Source organism: Mustela lutreola, chromosome 2 (assembly GCF_030435805.1).
Source record: "Mustela lutreola isolate mMusLut2 chromosome 2, mMusLut2.pri, whole genome shotgun sequence".
Lineage (NCBI taxonomy): Eukaryota > Metazoa > Chordata > Mammalia > Carnivora > Mustelidae > Mustela > Mustela lutreola.
The window spans coordinates 13,097,502-13,115,176 of NC_081291.1; the positions used below are offsets into that span (position 1 = coordinate 13,097,502).

General features: G+C 59.5%; 1 protein-coding gene across 2 annotated transcripts; it reads right to left on the minus strand.

Moving 5' to 3' along the window:
• Window positions 1-14: 14 nt before the first annotated feature.
• Window positions 15-17,612, minus strand: CHERP (calcium homeostasis endoplasmic reticulum protein). Of its 2 annotated transcripts, none has more exons than XM_059160374.1 (17): window positions 17,482-17,612; window positions 16,999-17,172; window positions 13,742-13,926; window positions 12,562-12,699; window positions 12,113-12,264; window positions 10,421-10,532; window positions 10,222-10,311; window positions 8,627-8,882; window positions 7,746-7,921; window positions 5,467-5,902; window positions 4,115-4,353; window positions 2,957-3,090; window positions 2,147-2,233; window positions 1,642-1,785; window positions 1,441-1,557; window positions 869-963; window positions 15-602 (listed from the first exon to the last, which is right to left on the minus strand). In XM_059160374.1, exons 1-17 carry the CDS (start codon window positions 17,504-17,506, stop codon window positions 409-411), a joined length of 2,754 nt encoding a protein of 917 aa, XP_059016357.1. In that variant the 5' UTR covers window positions 17,507-17,612; the 3' UTR covers window positions 15-408. The 2 variants fall into 2 exon arrangements, with proteins under 2 accessions (XP_059016357.1, XP_059016356.1); XM_059160373.1 differs by having other exon boundaries at window positions 10,421-10,565.
• Window positions 17,613-17,675: the final 63 nt, after the last annotated feature.

The window sequence follows — 17,675 nt, forward strand, 5'->3', positions numbered from 1 at the left end:
TGTAAGTCTTTTTCTGTGTGTCAGCGGCGCCCGGCCTGGGGCCGGTCCTCCGCGCTCCTCCAGGCCTAAGAGCGGACTGCGGGGAGGTGCGGAACGGCCGTGCCTTCAGGCGAGGGGGCTTCGTATCCAGGGTTGGAGGCTCTCGTGTTTCTTGCTTCTCTGGTGAGGGAAGGAGGCTCGTGGCTGGGTGGCCGGGGCATCTCCGGGCGGGTTCTGGCTTCTGCAGGGAGCTGGTTTGCAGGCGGGGCCCACACTCTGGAGCATGGTACTCTCCCTAGGCAAGCTAGTGTCTTCCTTCTCTTCTGTCGCTCCCCCGAGCTGTCCCTACAGTCTGTCACTGCCAGGGAGCCAGGAAGTTCCCAACGGCCCAACGCAGTAGCCGAGGCGCGGCTCCTGCCCGCGGAGCGCCTACTTGCACTCATCTCTGGCCTTCATGCGGGCGATGAAGGAGTAGCTCTTGTTCCTGCGGTAGTTCTCGTAGGGGTCGTCCAGGGCCACGCCCACACCCTTGTACTGGTCCCACTTGTCCCGGACGTCCCCCCCCTTGATGGGGTCCTGAATCCCTTGCTCTTTCACGCCGAGGCCACCAGATCCACTCCAGCCTTAAGAAGAAAGGGGGGAGGGCGGTTACAATGCACGGAAGTCGAAATCTGGCCCCTTTATCCATGAATTTAAACAAGACTTCCTGTGCAGAGCTGCATGACATGCGCCCGTGTGCTTTACACACGTGAGGCTGCTGTGGTTAGAAAGAACGCCCAGCGAGAAGCGTGCGGCTTCGCCCTCTCTCGTTCTGAGCGAGCCGGAACCGTCTCTGGCTCCCCAGCCCCGAAAGCCCAAAGCGGGTGGTGGTCCTTCCCAGGAACCTTACCCATTTTCACCAGCATCTGATGTCCTTTGTTCTCTTCCCCGAGCCTTGAATCAGGTATAGGAGGTGCTGAATTAGAACCCAGACCAGCCGAGGAACTAAAATTAAGACAGGTTACGTTTTTTAAAAAAAAGTCGATACATTTATTGGAATGAAAACTCTTAGAATATTACAGCGTGTGGCGCGTGTGAACATTCACCAGTGTTAGAGGGACACACACACACATCCTGGGTCTCTAGCATTCTTCTTCGTCATCTTCGCCAGCCGGCTAGGGGAGCTCCTACCCCGGGCCCTGCCCCACACTGAGTGGCAAGGGCAGGTCGCACGGAACCCCCAACGGCTGAGAGACAGCCCGCCGCTACCTCAGGCTTTACAACGTTACCACGGGAGGTACGAGCGAGGTGAGAGGTGAGGTGCCACTGTCACTGCGCTAGAATTCGCGGTCCCTGAGGGGCCGCCTCGGCACGGACCACCGGGGGCACATCTTCTAGCGACAGCTTTCAACATTCACAGCAAAGCATCAGAGGCGTCCAGCGCTACCAGCGGTCGCTGGACAGTTAAGACAGAAATCTTACGGCGGGGTGGGGCTCCGGGACCGTGACCGACGTCTCCTTCCTGGGGAGTAGGACTTGGAGCGGGAGCGCGAGCGGGAGCGGGAGCGGCTGCGGGAGGAGCGGGAGCGGCTGCGACTCCTGCAGGGAGGACAGAGCGGGCGGTGGGCGCGGCCACGGGTGCCACCGAGGGGCCCCAGTCCACGCGCACGGCCCCCAGCCTACCTGGAGCGGGAGCGGGAGTAGGAGCGGGAGCAGGAGCGCGATCTGGACCTGGAGTACGAGCCAGAGGACTTGGACGACCTTGAGTTGGAGCGGGAAGAAGAGCGCCCTCGGCTTTTGGATCTGCTCCGAGACCGGGAGGGGCCACTGCAGAGAGAGGCCTGGTGAGTGGTGCACCTCGAACTTTCTGGAAGACCCCAGGCTGCACCTTTGGGTGCACCCTGCACCCAGACCTGCCCATTCCCCTCAGAGGACTCCAGGTCACAGCTGATCACACATGACGGCAAACTCCTCTGGGGCTGGCGTCTTAGGTGTTCACTGGGGCCTTGTGGGGAAAACCCACCCCAGAACCAAGCAGAGACCGGTCCTCCCTCCGTCTGCCCGTCAGGGGAGCCAGGATGGCCGAGGGCGTGACTGGATGGCGGGTCTGCCGGGGTATCTAACAGTGCCTCGGGCCTGCTCTAGCTCGCAACGCAGGCTGACCATGCATGGGCACCTGGGCCCTCACCTGTTGCGCTTTTCCTGGCCCTTCCGCCGCCGTGCCCGCATCTTCGCTCGGAAGAACTCGTAGAGGCCGTTCTGTTCCCAGCCTTCACTGTAAGACACGGGCAGTTCCTGTGTGACTCTGCCAGCCTCCCTCCCGCAGGGAACTCGTGCAAGTCGGCAGTAGTGAAGCCCACCAGGCTTTCCTCCCCTCCCTCATTCCCTTGGACGCTGAGCCGGGTCCGGCACCACGGGCAGCCCTTCCTCACACGGGGAAGCAGAGAGGCTGGGCACAGGCCTGGCTCGCATGCCTTTTCCACATCAATGTTTCCCGAAATAGCTCAGGTGGCTCTTATGGCCTTTATCTAGCTGGGGACAAAGGAGCTCTGACTCCTAGATGGACAGGCCTGTGACCCAGAACAGGGCAGGAGACAGTTTTAGCTGGACTGGTGACGAGTCCGTTGGAGGGTGTCCTGGTGGTGGTGGTGGGGTGTTCTCGTGACAAAGCTTGGGGCACATAAGCACATAGTCTGAAATACGCCACACCTGAGAGGCCAATTTGTTCTAATGTGTCCCCACTAGAGAGGCCCTTGGTTGAGAGACACCATATGTGTGACACTTATTACCACAGCCAAGGGCGAGACGGGCCGTAACCCGGCCTAGCACTGTACAGCCTGCCCTGATCCTCAGCTGGGCCTCATACCACCTGGGGCAGAAGGCGTGCTCATTAGCAGTCCTTCTCACGAAGCCAATCCAGGCAGAAGTCAGGCCAGAAGAAGGGGACAGAGGACCCCAAGCCCAGCCCAGCCCCATCCCTGGTCCCCAAGCGCCATACCTGTTTCTGGGCCTGTCATGGGAAGGGGGACTATAAAAGGCCTCCACGGCTGCCAAGAGCCTCTCGCTGGGCGGCATGGGGGGTGGGAGGCGGATGTCTTTTGGGTCCAAAGGCTTGTACTCATGGTCTTCCAGCTGTAGAGGAAAACACAATTCTCAGACACGCCCTGCCAGAACCCCCCTCATGCCCACCCAGGGTGCTGTGGTGACTGGGGGAGCAGGGTCGGGGGATACAGGGTTACCCTGGACACTAGCTCCTCCTGCTGCCCTTCCTGGGGAATCCCACCAAGGCCGCAGCCACATCAATGATCTGACTCTTAGGCGAGGTGGCGGAAGAGTGCTTTGGGGCCAAGTTCCCTCTCCAGACACACACCACACACCAAGTACTCTCTCCAGACATGACACACACACTCCAAGCTGAGGTGACAGTAAGACCCCTTGGTTTACTGAGACATGACGGGGATCCCAGATGCTGCCACCTGGAGACTTCTGCCCTGTGCTCCCAAGTCCTATCCCGGGGCCGCCTCCCAGGTCATAGCAGCCTCCGCCCAATCCAGGGAACCCCGTCGCCAGAAGCCAGCTCAGCTTGCACCCCTTGCTACCCCCGTGTGGCCCCTCTCAACTTCTAGTCCCATGGGGCCTCAGGAGCCACGGGAAGCGCCCTGCCCCGCCAGCACATCTCCGGAGCTGCTCCCAACCTAGCCTTGCTCCCCGCACACCCTCAGCGTTGCCCCTCCCTGTGTTCCCTGCAGGCCCAGCTCGGAGGCCACCCCTTCTCTAAGAAAGGTCTTCACTGTCAGCCCCTGAACAAGGCAGCTTCCCAGGGCCGGGATCAAGAGGACCCGCACCTCGTGCCCGGCCCGGCCCAGCCCACTCACGGCCGCAAAGCGTGTAGCACCGGGAGGGACGCGTGGAGAGCGAGCAGACGGGACACAGGCCTTGCTCGTTTTCGCCTGAGGAAGAGGCGTTGGCTCGGACACGTTCCCACTGACTAGTCATGTCTGCTGGGCATAGCAACGAGCGGGAAGGGACCCCGAGAAGCAGTGTCTGTCTGTCCCCTGCTGGGAACTGGGCTCCACGTCTGAGATTGTTACACGGAGGCCCAGAAGCCGGCACCAGCGTGTGCTATGAAGCTGGGCGCTCGCCGTGGTGATGTTACCTTCACGAGGGGGGCCATAAGCCCTGCAGGCAGATCGAAGTAGGGCACGTTGGGGACCAGGCTAGGGTCATCATGGTTGATGTGGGGAGGGCCCTGTCGCCGCATGTGGGGGGGCTGCCCATTGAAGCCATGGGGAGGAGGGCCGAAGTCAGGGTGCTGGGGCCCACCCCAGGGTGGGTGCTCGTTGATCCCAGGATGAGGCATGCGGTGGCCGGGGTGGTGGTGAGGGGGTCCCATCTCTGCAAAACAAAAACTCCTTTCAGGCCTACCGGGCAGCTGTGAGCAGGGCAGTGAGGACAATGCGGCCATGATCTGCAAGGGGACAGGTGCCCGTGGGAGGCGTTCACAGAGGGCCCACCACCCACTGCTGGGCAGTGCTGCCCAGAACCTCCTCTCCTGTTCGCGCTGCCCGGGGTTGTGTAGCTAGTTGGGGAGGAGCCGGAATGGGGGCGACCTGGCCTGCACCCATACCACCACTCAAGGGGGAAGGGAAAACCAGGGCAATCACAAAACCTTAAAGGAGCAACATTATGGGCCGATCACTACCACTGTCTTTGGAGACAGGGCATTTCTAAAAGGTGATTCACTTGAGGGGAGATCCCGCAGGTGGACCCCGATCCGACACAACTGGCAGGACACCAATGCGCCCAGAGGGAGGAGGACACGATGACGGGAAGAAGACCCGGTGGTCTCTGACTTCCAGCCCCCGGAGCTGGTGGAAGCGCCTGCCACATGCACTTTGTTACCATGGCCCCGGGAAGCGTGGACCGGCGAATACATGTGCTCCTTGGTCTCGGCTAAACTTGTAGCCGAGAATGGAGTTTAAAGCAAAAATAAAAGAGGCGACAGAGTAGAAATAATTTTTTTTTGAAAAGAAAAAAAACCCAACAACTCTATAGATTCTTCCAAGAAAGGCAATGAAAAAAGCTGTTAAAACAGCGGGACAGGGAACAGGGAAGGCCCCTAGACTCCCTGCCCTGCCTGCCTGTCTGCTGCGGAGCTTGCAACTGTCCTTCCAGAAGGCTCATGCCTTTCCTCCTCCCCAGGTGTGTGGGCAGCAGAATGAGACTTCAGCTCTATTGCCAGCCCAGTGTGTCATGTGCCTGAGGGCCCAGACGGGACTTCTACACCATCCCATGACCCCCGGCTTGTCACCCTGACTCAGGGGACCTCCCAGGTCCTGCAACTGATGTCAAGTAGGACCCTCCTGGCCATGGGGGGGTGGGGGGGTGGCCACTGCGGGGGGGTTTCCCGCAAACAGCTGCCAGCACCGCCTCAGGAAACAAGAAGCAGGAGAGGGAAGCGCTTCCCGGACACAGGACAGTCCCCACAGAGGGCACCCTCGCACTCACCGGCAGGGAAGTCCCCCTGGGGATAGTCGAAGCGGTGAGGGTAGGGTGGCCGCTCGAAGGGGTGCCGTGGGGGGAAGTCGTCCTGCATGAAGCGGGGCGGGAAGCGGTTGAAGTTGTGGGGGTGCGGCGGCTGGTTGAACTGCGGATGCTGCTGGTGGGGCGGGAAGGGCCCTCGGAAGTGCGGCGGCCGCTGCATGCGGAAGGGTGGCTCACGCTGGCCCCCACCCCAGGGCGGCTGCTCGTGCTGGCTGTTCCAGGGGCCCTCAAACTGGCTGTTCCAGTTGGGGTCGGGCTGGCTGTTCCAGGGCGCGTCACGCTGGCCATTCCAGCCGGGGTCCCCACGCTGCTCGCCCCACATGCCCTCGTGGCTGTTGTTCCAGGGGGGACAGTGGGGCGGCCCACCCTGATGATGCGGGTAGGGCGGCTGCTCGGGAGGCTGCAAGGCAAAGAATGGACGTGAGCCCCTCCCGAGGCCTGGCCTACACCGGGCACACCTCGGCAGTGTGGCTCTCCAGCCATGGAGGCGACCCGGCCCTGAGGTGGTGCGGCCTCCTCTGCTCAGCCGTGCAGTGAGGGTTGGGGTGCCTGTGCGCGCTCCTAGGCTCAGACCTACACCTCCGCTGAGGGTTTCCTATGTCTGCATTGGAGCTGGGTGGGCCCCAAGTGCCAGGGATGCCAACACTCCCAGCTTGGCAGCCTGACCTGGAAGCCGGCAGACGCGTCCCAGTTCCTGTACCCCTTGGTGGCTCATGCAAGGGTGCATCCCCCACGGCCTGCGGAGTGCAAGGAGGAGCTGCACCCCGGGGGCCCATGGTAGACACCTGCCCTGATGACAGCCCCCTCCGTGTCACTTAACCTCTGCTCTGGGTAGTCTTTTGGGTCAGCTCCCATAGTAACTACTTGCCCTCAAACCCCATCTCAGGAAAGGTCGCTCTTTCTGTAGTGGGAGACAACATGAGCTCTAGATCTCACCCAGCGGCTATGAGACTTGAAACCGGGATTTTAACCCCAAACTCATGGCCACAGTGGGATGTACCGAGGACTGGATGACCAGGGGGCCCATCTTTAGGGTTACAGCTGCTTGGCCCTGCTGACTGCCAGCAGAGGTGGACCTGGGCCACACCACACCCTCAGGTCTTTCAAGAGGTTAGAAGCCACATTCTAAATACAGTTATTACTTCAGAGCACCTGGGTGGCTCCATCGGTGACATCCGACTCTTGATCTCGGCTCAGATCATCATCTCGGGGCCATTGAGTTCAAGCCCCACATACCAAAAATCAAATCAAATCAATACATCAATCAGTAAACTAATATTTAAAAAATGTTATTTCAAAATGTGTTAAGATCCCACGTGGGCAGGCCAGACCAAGTGTACCTGTGTCCCAAAGCAGACCCTCAGCAAGGGGACCCTTGTTGTCCTAAGCCCAACCTACCAGTCCCCAGAAGTGACCCTGAGACACCTACACGATGGTGTACCATCAGAGGGTACCCATAAGATGCGTGATATCACTGGGCGCTCGTAAGTGGGAGCTGTCTTTACGGGGAGGCCCAATCTTCTGTGAAATTAAATCTATTCTCCTAAACCTCAGGTTCTGGGGCGGGGGGGTGGGGGGGCACAGGTGCAACAGGTAACTCAAAGCCACAAGCCCCTCTTATCAGTCTAGAGCCGTTTCCCTCCCGTCCTCACCACAGAGTCACCTAGCAGGGCCGCAATCACTGGGTCCTGTCAAGGGGAAGGTGGATGTCCAGGAGAGGCCAGGGCTGCACCCAAAGGCTCCATGAGATCAGATCCAGTGGCCAGAGAGCAAGTGGATGTTTCTGGTGTTTTCCAGTCATGCTACACTGGATAAGATGACCCCTGCCCTGGCCTAGAAGTTTCTGAGCTCAAAGAACCAGAGGGAGTGACCAGCACCTCTGCCCCAGAAAACACTGCCAGTCCTACACGTCTGACCTTCCCTTTCCTTACGTGAGTAGTGTTCTTTCCAGGGAGACAGAATGTTGGCGCCATGCTGGCTGAATTAGAGAAGGAACAGAACCCCGCTCACCCTGCTGTAATGGACCATTCGAAACTGCCCAGCCCTCACAGGAACACAGGGACCACTGCTCCTAAGAGGCCCGGATGTTGGCATGGGGCATGGGTGTGAGGCCCAGACTGTCCTGCCCTGCCCCCCCACCCAGCCACTGCAGAACCTGTTTCCCCAGCAAGCCAGCCCAGCCCAGCCCCCAGACCCGCACAGGGGACCGCCTGCCCACCCCTACCACAAGTCTAGGAAAATACCTGCTGTTGGCCCCAAGGAGCGACAGGATGAGGCTGGTCAAACCACGGAGGTTTGTTGGGCGGGATCTGATCGTGGGGCCCTGGACCCCGGGGGCCGGCCGCGGCAGGATCCTGGACTCCTCCTGAGGCGTCATAGTCGGAGGAGCCGGGCATTTGGATGGGAGGCTTGCTGTCATCTAGAGCCAGACAAGAAGTTGGTTGGTGGTGGCAATGGTCAGCGGGCGCCTCCTGAAACCATGTTCAGTAACACCCGGGACCAACTCAGGCTGGGCCTTTACCTCTCGGGAAATCCTGGCTGCGTGAAGCCGCCCGAAACCGATGGCCTCCAGGAAGGCGGCGAGAGGCGGGGAGGCTGCCCTCACCGGGGACACACCCCTTTGAGAGCTTTCAGATAAATACCTTAACTTATTCTGTACCTAGTTTGCTCCAAAATTTTCATCACTGAATTTTATTAAAAATCTCTTCTTCAATCACTTGAAAGATCGTTTCCCACCTCATCTGTTGTCTGATGAGACTTCTAAGTGCTAAACCATCCTTACACATGCCTGGGGGAAAGCCTATTACCGCATCATTATTTTATTTTTTTAATACTTGGTTAGATTTCAGATGGGAAGTATTTCTGCATCTTTGTTTGCAAGGGATGATGCCTGATATCCGTAATTCCTTCTCTTTGCCCATCCGGTGTAAAAGCCTGGTCTCAGAAACTCATTTGGGCAGCTTTTCCCCTGTTCCCTGGGAGTAATCACCTGAGTGGTAAGGTTTGGGGGCATCTGCCTGTGAACCCCCCAGGCTTGGCATTTGGAAACAGATCCTAGAACCAGAGCCCTTCCCTGGGGGAGAAGGCTGCTTTCTAGGAGCGGCCCCCCCAGGGAGCTCCGTACCAGGTTGGGTGGTTGGTGGGATGGTAGGGGCGGGCGTGGGGGCCGGCGGCGGGGCGGGCGGCGGCGGGGTGGCCTTGACCTCGGCCTCCATTTGCGGCATCTGAATCTGCTGTTGCTGTTGCTGCTGCTGCTGCTGCTGCTGCTGGGCCAGGCTGTTGACAAACTCCTCGTGCTGCGTCTTGAGGGTCTGGATCTGCTGCTGGAAGGCGAGCTGCACCGGCTGGACCACCGAGGAATACTCGTTGATAAGTGTCGCCTGGCAGAGAGAGAGGAGAGTGGCCGACACTCACGACAGATGCCTCGGAGCCTGCTGCCGAGTCCCAGCCCTTCCGGAGCCACTCGGGACGAGCCCTGGAAAGCCGGAGGAATTCAAGGCAGTCCCTCGGGTGAGCAGGCAGGGAGGGGATGGTCCCGTAAAACGAAAAATGCAGTCCCAACAAGCACAGATCATCTAAATCTAGCCCCAAACCGGTGACAAGGATGCTGGCTGCAGCGAAGTCCGTGATTCACTGATCCCAGGAAGGGGCAAGAAGAGCCACACCCTGTCCTCTGGCACAACCGTTACAGACACGACCTGGACGAGTGTTCCAGCCCGCTGTCACGGGCTGTGCTGCTCACTCGCTGCCCAGCTTTGAGGAAGTCACAACCCTGCTGAGCCTCGACTTCCTCAGCTATAAAACAGAGCAACAGGACCTATCCTCCAAGGATTTCGGGGGAGAACTTGGTGAGATAACAGGGACACGGACCAGGGCAGCTGAGTAAATGTGAGCTGCAGTGAAAGAAGAAAATCAGGAGAAACAAAGCAGTTCACGTCACTGTGACAAGGTGCAGTAAGTCTGCTGCTTTACTTAACAGAACAAGCGGGAGAAATTTTAAAAGCATGACACCCGCGTTCCTCACTTGGGCTGAGTATGAAAGCTGCCCAGCAGCGGGGTGGCCCTCAAGACCATCAGAGGACGCAGCCAACACAGCTTCTGACATTCAACCAAATCTTTTCAGAACAACGACAGCTTTCCACCTGAGAAAAAGGGGCGTGAGCTCTGCCTTTTCTTCTAGCAGCTGCGGATAGGGCTGTGATGCCGGCGTCACAGCAGAGGTGGCCAAGGAGACCTGGGCGGCCCTCCCAGCCCGCCTTGTGCAACCCCCACCCCATCCTCTGAGCAGACGCCTCCCCGGCGAGAAGACAGACATACACACAGGGAACGCTGCCTACATAATCAGACCACGGCAGCCCAGACGACACCGAGGCTTGCTTATGCTTCCGACATGCAGAAGCTGGCCCTGAGGACCAGAGCCGACAAGCCAAAGACACCACCAGGAGCCGTGCCTGGTGGACAGGGGAAGCTGGCCACAAGGGCACCAGGAAATGTCAGGCGGGCTCACCTGGGAGGGGCTCAGTGGTCACAGTGGATGGGACGGGGTTCTCCAGAGGCTGCTGCTCACCACCATTCCAGAGACACAGGCGGGAGCCCCGTTTGGAAAGTGCTACCTGGCCTTTGAAATCGCCAGTTCCCCAGGAGGGAGCTGGGGGCCACATGACTTCTGGGAACATGCGGTGGCAGCCAGAGCGCCGTGTGGGTGGAGAGAGCACCCACCTGGTACTGGCCGAGCCCCAGGGCCGGGCTCTGTAGCTGCTGGATGATGGAGTCGTCAAAATAGCCATTCTTCTCCCAGAGCTGCAGGAGCTGGATGCAGGGGAGGAGGGAGAGGCTGCGTCAGCAGGAAACCTAGCATCTCCACCACCCTGTCCCTCTCCGCCCCCTGGCCCCCGCCTCTCCCAGCTGCCCCACATACCCGGGCGATCTTCTGCTGCTTGTCCTCCTCCACGGCCAAGAAGCTGGTGCAGTAGATGGGCACCACGACTTTCTGCAGGGCGGCCAGCAGCTCCCTGGCCTGCTTGCGCTGGCTGTGAGGGAGAGACCTTCCGCGCGTCAGGGCCCTGGGGCGGGACCCGGCCACGCGCCCGTTACCATTGCGGCTCCAGCCACAGCACCCTCTGCCTTCTTGGGACGTGGGCCCCCAACCCAGCTGGGACAAGGGCTGGGCTCCCTCTAAGACCTGTGCTGGCAACTGGGCCCAAGGGACAGACGGACAGCAGTGGAAGGAGGAAAAGAAGAGCCTGTCACCTTGGTCTCCTGATCAGTAAAATAAGCCTCCCTCCAGGGGTGGCACAAGGACACACGGACCCACAGACCCAAGACCCGTAGGAGCCCCAGCTGTCCACACGGCCTCACTCAGCCCTGTCACCCCCTACGCACAAGACCTCAGCTTGAGCCCCACTTCTAGGAACCAGAGGGAGGGTGCCAGACAGGCCAGGCATCTAGGGACATGAGGCAGCCTGCCCTCCCATCCTCCCGGGGCGCTGCACATGTGAATGGGCATGGAGGGCGGCAGAGGCTGATGGCACATGTGGTGTCTCCTAGAGGAGGAAGCAGGGCAGGAGGCGAGCAGCCAGAAGCCCTCCCATCACCAAGCTCACCGGAGGTGCTCAGAGTCAGCTGGGGATGGGGAGGGCAGGGAAGAGGAGGGGAGGGGCGGGAATGGGAAGAGAGGGGAGGGGAGGACAGGGTGAGCGCACAGGGCTCCTAGACAGAGCACAACTCAAGAGGAGCCCGGCAGGACGACCGCCAGCCATGGGCTGTGTCTCTGCAGAGCTGCCCTGGTCAGCACAGCGGCTGGTGGAAGCAGAAGAGCAAAGAAGGTTCTGAGCAGCTGCCGGTCTCCCAACAGCAAAGGAATAAAGGAGTGACGAGGCAGGGAGTGGCCAAGTGGCAACAGAGCCACCTGTGTGGCCCAGGAAACAGGGAGTGGAGGGGCAGGGACCCAGGCTGCACGAACGCAGTAGGCGATGGGGCAAGACGGGGGAAGGGTCGGGGAGAGGCAGAATCCATTTCTGCTGCTCTCACGGGAACTGTCCCCTTCAGCCAGGCCAAGCTCAAAGCCAAACTTGGCAGCCAGTCTGGACGGCTAAGGACTGGTCTCGCCACCAACGTGTGCTTCCGCCGATCCCCTCCCCGGGCCTGCTCTGGCCCAGCTGTCGGGGTCTGTCAAGTGACCCTCTAGCATCAGGGTAGCAGACGCTGCAAACACCGGCCTGGCCTCGGGAGGGCCGGGGGAAGGGGCGGGAGAGAGGGCAGCAGAGAGGACCCCTGGGAGGGATCCTGTAGCAGCGCAGTCAGGGGACAGGGCTGTGTCTGTGTGTAGATCACGCGCAGAGAAGCTGGCGCTGGAGAGAGACGGACATGGAAAGACACCCAGATGCTTCCCCGAGGACAGCGAGGAAGAGACAGTGGCCCGTGACGAGGCCAAGATGTAGGGGCGCGGGGTGTCCTCCGATGGTGAGCTCATGGCTCAGACCAACCCTCCTCTGGGGTCTCTGGACAAGTTACCCCCCCCACCAGTCCCCGGGCAGGCCAGGCTATGAGCGCAGCCCCGCGGAGGGCCGGCAGACGCCAGTGGAGAGGCGCAGTCCAGCGGGGCCCTTACCAGTGGTGCAGGACGTCGTTGATCAGGTAGATGAGGTGCAGCCGCAGCTCGAAGTGCGCCCCGTCGGCCGTGATGCGGTTCCGGAGGTGGCCCGCCATCAGCTCACAGTGTGGCGGGGACTTGGCATTGCTGAACATCCAGTTCTTCCCAGCCTGCAAGAGCCAGGCTGGCGGTTGAGTCAGGGCGCATGCAGGGGCACGGGGGTGCGAGGGCATAGCCCGGGGGCACGGCGTCCCGGGGCTCAGGGGCACGCTGAGCTGCCACCTGCCTTCCGCCTGGGAGCAGCACACCTTGCCCACAGGCTGTCCCACCCCCTCTCCCCACCCCACCCCGTGCTCAAGAGGAAAGGCTAGGGAGAGACAGGCCTCCTCTGGAGCAGCCCAGCCTGGGAGTGTCCCCCTCATCGGGAGCACCTGTTTTGGAAGCACCCCCCTGCCACCTGCCCTCACCGAGATGGCATCTTTGGTGCAGGTGTCGATGATAGGTTGCAGCAGGTTGTCAAACTCATTCATGTCCAGCTGGGTCTCCTCCAGGAGCTTCTGCATCTGCTGCTCTACGGCGTGGGCCACAGCCGCGGTCACCTGCTCCTAGGAAGCCGAGCAGGATGGAGACTGCGTGAGGAGGACCTCGGCCTAGGGAGAGCCTGGCTTCTCGGTGCCCTACTCCTGGTGCCAGGATGTCACCCTCAAACCCCGAGACAGGCTCCTGGGGCAGTCATGGTCACAGCCATTACCGCAGCAGACTCAGGATAAAACAAACCAGGACACAGCAGGAGACGATGTCTGCCCCGAGGTGACAGATGGAAGAACGAACACCCAAAAGAACAAGGAACCTCAGCAAATCAACAAAAACAGAAAGAAAACGGAGGGACGGGGTGGACAGACGACAACACTGAGAAGATGTCCAAACGGTCGCCAGTCAAGGGAAAGGTGAGCAACCACACAGGCAGTCAGGGAAATGGGAATTAAATTGGGACGCGGGGCCTCACCGACTAGATCCGCTGAGGCCCAGAGCTGCTGCGGGCTTGGGCAGTCAGGTCCCCCAATCCCTGACAAGCACTGTGTGGAAACTAAGGGGGAACATTCTAGAGTTGTTTTCAGCAGAATGATGGTAACTTTACATCTTGCATCCAGTAATAAAAGCGGGGCTAGTGCTTCAGAGCTCTTGTTTCTTACTTGTCTTGTTTTTCAAACATTTCATCCTATTGTACTTTGGCCAAAAAATCAGATGATGACTAACCAGGACAAAAGGGTCTTTCCCTACAATAGCCTGGGGTGACCTAGTGAGTAGGAGCTGGAGCCAAGGGCACTAGAGGCCACCTGGCCTGCACAGTTACTTCACGGTTCCTAACGTGGCCCCACCTGTGGGCGTCCGCCCCGCACAAAGGGTGTCTGAGCAGAGAGCTTGTGGAATCATTTCACCCACAAGGAGCAGCAACAGTTTGTCCGGTGTCAGGGGTTGAGCTAAAACACCACAGGTGGTGGCAGCCCCGGGGAGACACAGCCCGTGTGTGGTGAAGCATTCTTCTGCCTGCTGCTATGCAAACCTAGAGGCACAGGCTGAGTTCCTGGCACGTAGCTTGGGCCAGAGGGGAGGCGGTGAGGGGGTGGGGAGGAGCAGGCCCCGTACCTGTCGGAGGGCTAACAGGTGCTGCTCCTGCTGCTGCAGGTTCCACTGGCTCTGCTGGATGAGCTCGTCCATGGATGGGGCTCCCTGGGCTGACGGGATGGGCGCCGCCGGGGCCAGCGGGGGCTGGGGCAGGGGGGGCAGGGCCGCGGCTGGCTCCAACTCTGGGGCCTGCTGCTTGCAGATGACTGGTGGGAGAGGAGGAAAGGTGGCCCCCATGAGAAGGCAATCCCTCGGCTGCCGCTCTGGCAGCTCCAACCCCTGCCTAGACTCCCACCCACAAGAACCCCTGTGAGGTGCTGCAGACCCCTCACTCTGTGCCCGGCCCCTCCTGCCCTGCCCCCCACTGACAGGGTCCTAGCCCTGGACACTTTTCAGTGTGACGTTACCTTGCCCCCTTTCCCACCCACCATCTGGCCTGGCCCACCGGCCTTCCAGCTGCGACCACACACATCCCCCTAGACCCTTCACCCAGGCCCCTGCTGAACCCAGATCATGGCTGCTGGTAGACAAACAGCCCTCCCCAATGGGATCTCTCGAGTCCCAACCCTGCCACCTCCTGAGCAGCTCCCGTCTTTAAAAACACCTTTGCCCCATGTCCCTCTGCCACCGATCTTACCACTGAGACTCATCTTCAATTCTTTGCTCCCGTTTCTGTCGCCCCCCAGCAGTCTGGCTGCGCACCCCCCACCCCAGGGAAGCCACGGACATTGTTCCTCAGCCACTCCGCCCTGTCTCAGGTCCTTGTCTCACATAGCCCTGTGTGGCCACCCCCAGGCCCCTGTGTCTTCCTCCGTCGGACCCCTGAATGCAGGGGTGCCTGGTTCTGCCCGCTCCTCTGGGCCAGTCCACAGGGTAGTGGGACACAGGAGCTGTGAGCCATTGCTCCTTCCTCTACCCTCTCCATCCTGGAATCCTCGCATGATGATCTGATCAAGGACTTTCCAAAGGAACCTCAAACAGGCCCGCGTGTCCTCTTGCCCTGTGCTCCACCTCCCCAGGGCCCCTCCCGGCCTCCGTGGCCGGCATAGCTATGCCCTTAACCGAAGCCCAGAAGGTCCCGGCATATCTTTCTCCCTCATCCCGCAGTAACAAGCCACCCTGGGTGGTAAAGGCATGCTCCTAGATGACACCAGCCCGTGTCCCTGCCATCACCACTATGACTCTGCTGTCACTTGCATCACCGTTGGAACTGATCTCCCTGGGTCCCCTCCTGCCCCGTGTACTTCACAGCACGGCTGGAGAGCTGCTGTTCACCAGCCCCGGGTGGAACCTGAACTGGACGAGTCTAGAAATGCCAAGGGAGCCTCCTGGCACCTTCATAGCAACTTGACGTTTCACAGATCATGTTTTATTGTATTTTGCAAAAGTGTACTTTCCACAACAGATTGGAAGTTTTACAAAACAAAAAATAAAAAACTAGGCCTTCAGCAGACTTTGTAAAGCGCCCTTCTAGGAGAGCCTTGGGGCTCACTCCTCAAACTACCAAGGTGGAGTGCCAGCTACACCATGGCTAAGCCTGCTCTGCAACACAGACCTGAAATCCTCCAAGACCTCCCCAGAAGTTTCGGAGAGAATCCCTAAGTCCCTGGCCAGCCAGCCCTCCCCTCTTCTGCATCCCGGTCTCTGCCCATTCCAAGCATCCCCGTTTCCCTGGGCTTTACCCACTCTGAGCTACTGCCCCCTCCACTCCCAGCCCCTCCCAAGGCTCTTCCCTCTGTGAACTTTTCTTTGTTTCCAGCTGGCTAACTGTCAAACATCCTCTAATCTCAGCTGAAATGCTGCTGCCTGCAGAAGGCATTTCTTGAACTCCCATCTTCCTGTTAGAAACACCCTATCCTTCCCCCCCCATTACATTACCAAGTCCCAAGTGGCTTCTGATTTCTGACCTTCCAGGGAGGGAGTGGGGTCCCCTCACAGTCACATGAATCAAAGCACTGTCCTCTGCCTGGTTATGCCACCCTCGTCAATATCCAAATGGTGTCCCAGTTCGTGAACTCTACCCCTTAACCCCACTTGCTCCCATGCCCAATCTGACTCAACCTGCTGACCGAATTCAGACCTTACCATCAACTAACCTCACTAGTCTGCAGCCTCCACTCATGGCCCCTCCAGCCTGGCCACACACACCTGACCCACCTCTCCCTTCTTTCAAACTCTCTTGTAGCTTTTCGCCGCCTATAGCAGCAGTTTCCAAAGTGATATGCTGGGGCCAAGGAATGGCTGCTCCAAAAACATGTTTTTGTAACACAACAATTTGCCTACGGTTTTAGGCAAATCACCCGTACCCCCACTCAAACCTAACTGGGCACCAGATGAACCCCTAGACTGCAGGAGAAAACCCAAACCTTCTTCCTGGCATTTACCACTCCAGATCAAACCCTTCCCTCCTCTATATACATTCCATGCTCCAGCTGTGCTGGGCCTCTCATGGTCTCTCTTACCGTTCCCTAAACATTGTATTTACTCATGCCACTGCACCTTTGCTGTTTCCCACAAGCTTTTTATAGAACACCTACTAAGTACCACGTACCAGGGCACAAGACCCAAACAGGATCTGGTTGGCCTCAGGGAGCCTGTAGTCAATGCCCAAGTACTTGGCAGCCTCAACTTCATTCATTCAAACAATGCATCTAGAAATGTGACACGGAACAAGACAGAGGTGGGCTCTGCCCTCAGGGACCCTACCCCCAGGTGACTATCTATTATTTAAAAGCCCGGTGGGGTTCTTAAACCCATCTTAAACTCTTCTGAGGGCAGGGCTGGAATCCTGATACCCAGCCCCAGTGAACATCGACAAATATCTCCCAAAAACTAAAACGCAAACAAGTCTTTTGGATCTGGACTGCAAACACCTGAAATGCACAAAAATCTTGCTAGACCCACAGAGCTCACAAAGGGTCCTGGACCGTGCCTGCCAGGAAGGTCCCTGTCCAGCTTCTCTCACTTCTACCCCGGAAAAACACTGAAATAGCCACTCTACTCCTGCTGACTTAAGTCATCACATCTTCAAGAACAACAGAAAAATCCCTGATCCGGAGCCTAAAAGAATCGATAACCTCGTTCTCCATTACACTCGGACCCAGAAGCCGCTCGGTGCAGGGCCCTGGGAACAGGGGAAGGGATCATGAAGGCGCAGCTGCCCCATTTTCAGAGACAGAGCATGCGGCCCACAGGAAGGCGGTTTGTGGCGGAGCCCGAACTGGAGTCAGAGAAGGGAATAGCTGGAAGGGACGGCCTGAGAGCTGGAGAGAACTCACGCTGCTGCTGCTCCAGCGCCAGCTTGCACTTGTAGTAACTGTAGAACTCGCCTCCGAACAGAAACGAGAATTTCGGGTTGTCCTTTTGCTTCTCCATCGTCATCTTCTCAAACTCGGGCCCGTTGCGAGCCACGAACTGGGCCAGCTTGTCGATGACATTTCGAAGCTCCTGGTCTGGAGGACGGAGAAAAGGCCACGCGGGGCGTCAGCGAGGACCGCCCAAATCCGGGGGCCCTGGCGTCGCAGCCCCCGTCCGCCGGGCCGGGGTCCCTAGGGCTGGGCTCCGGAGAGGCCGCCCTTGTACGGGTCCCGATAGGGGCCACACACGCGCCGGGGATGCGGGGACCCGCGGGAGAGGCCGCAGGCGAACCCGGGAGGCCGAGCCCCGCCCCCTCCTAGGCCCGGAAACCCCGGAAGGCGGGGCGGACCGAGAAGGGATTCCAGGGAGAAAGAAACGGTCCCCGAGCCCAGGCTGGGCCTCACCGTCGGGCGGCAGAGGCATCTCCATGGCTCCGGCCGCAGGGAACGTCCTCCGGCGCCTCACGATCGCCCACCAGCCCCGTCTGCGGAAGCCGGCCGGAAGTGGCGCGAGGGAGCCGTTTACGGCTCGTCTCGCGGGCTGCTTCCGCCCTTCACTTACGGCCGTCGCCGGGAAACCGCGGAAGTGAGGGCAGAAG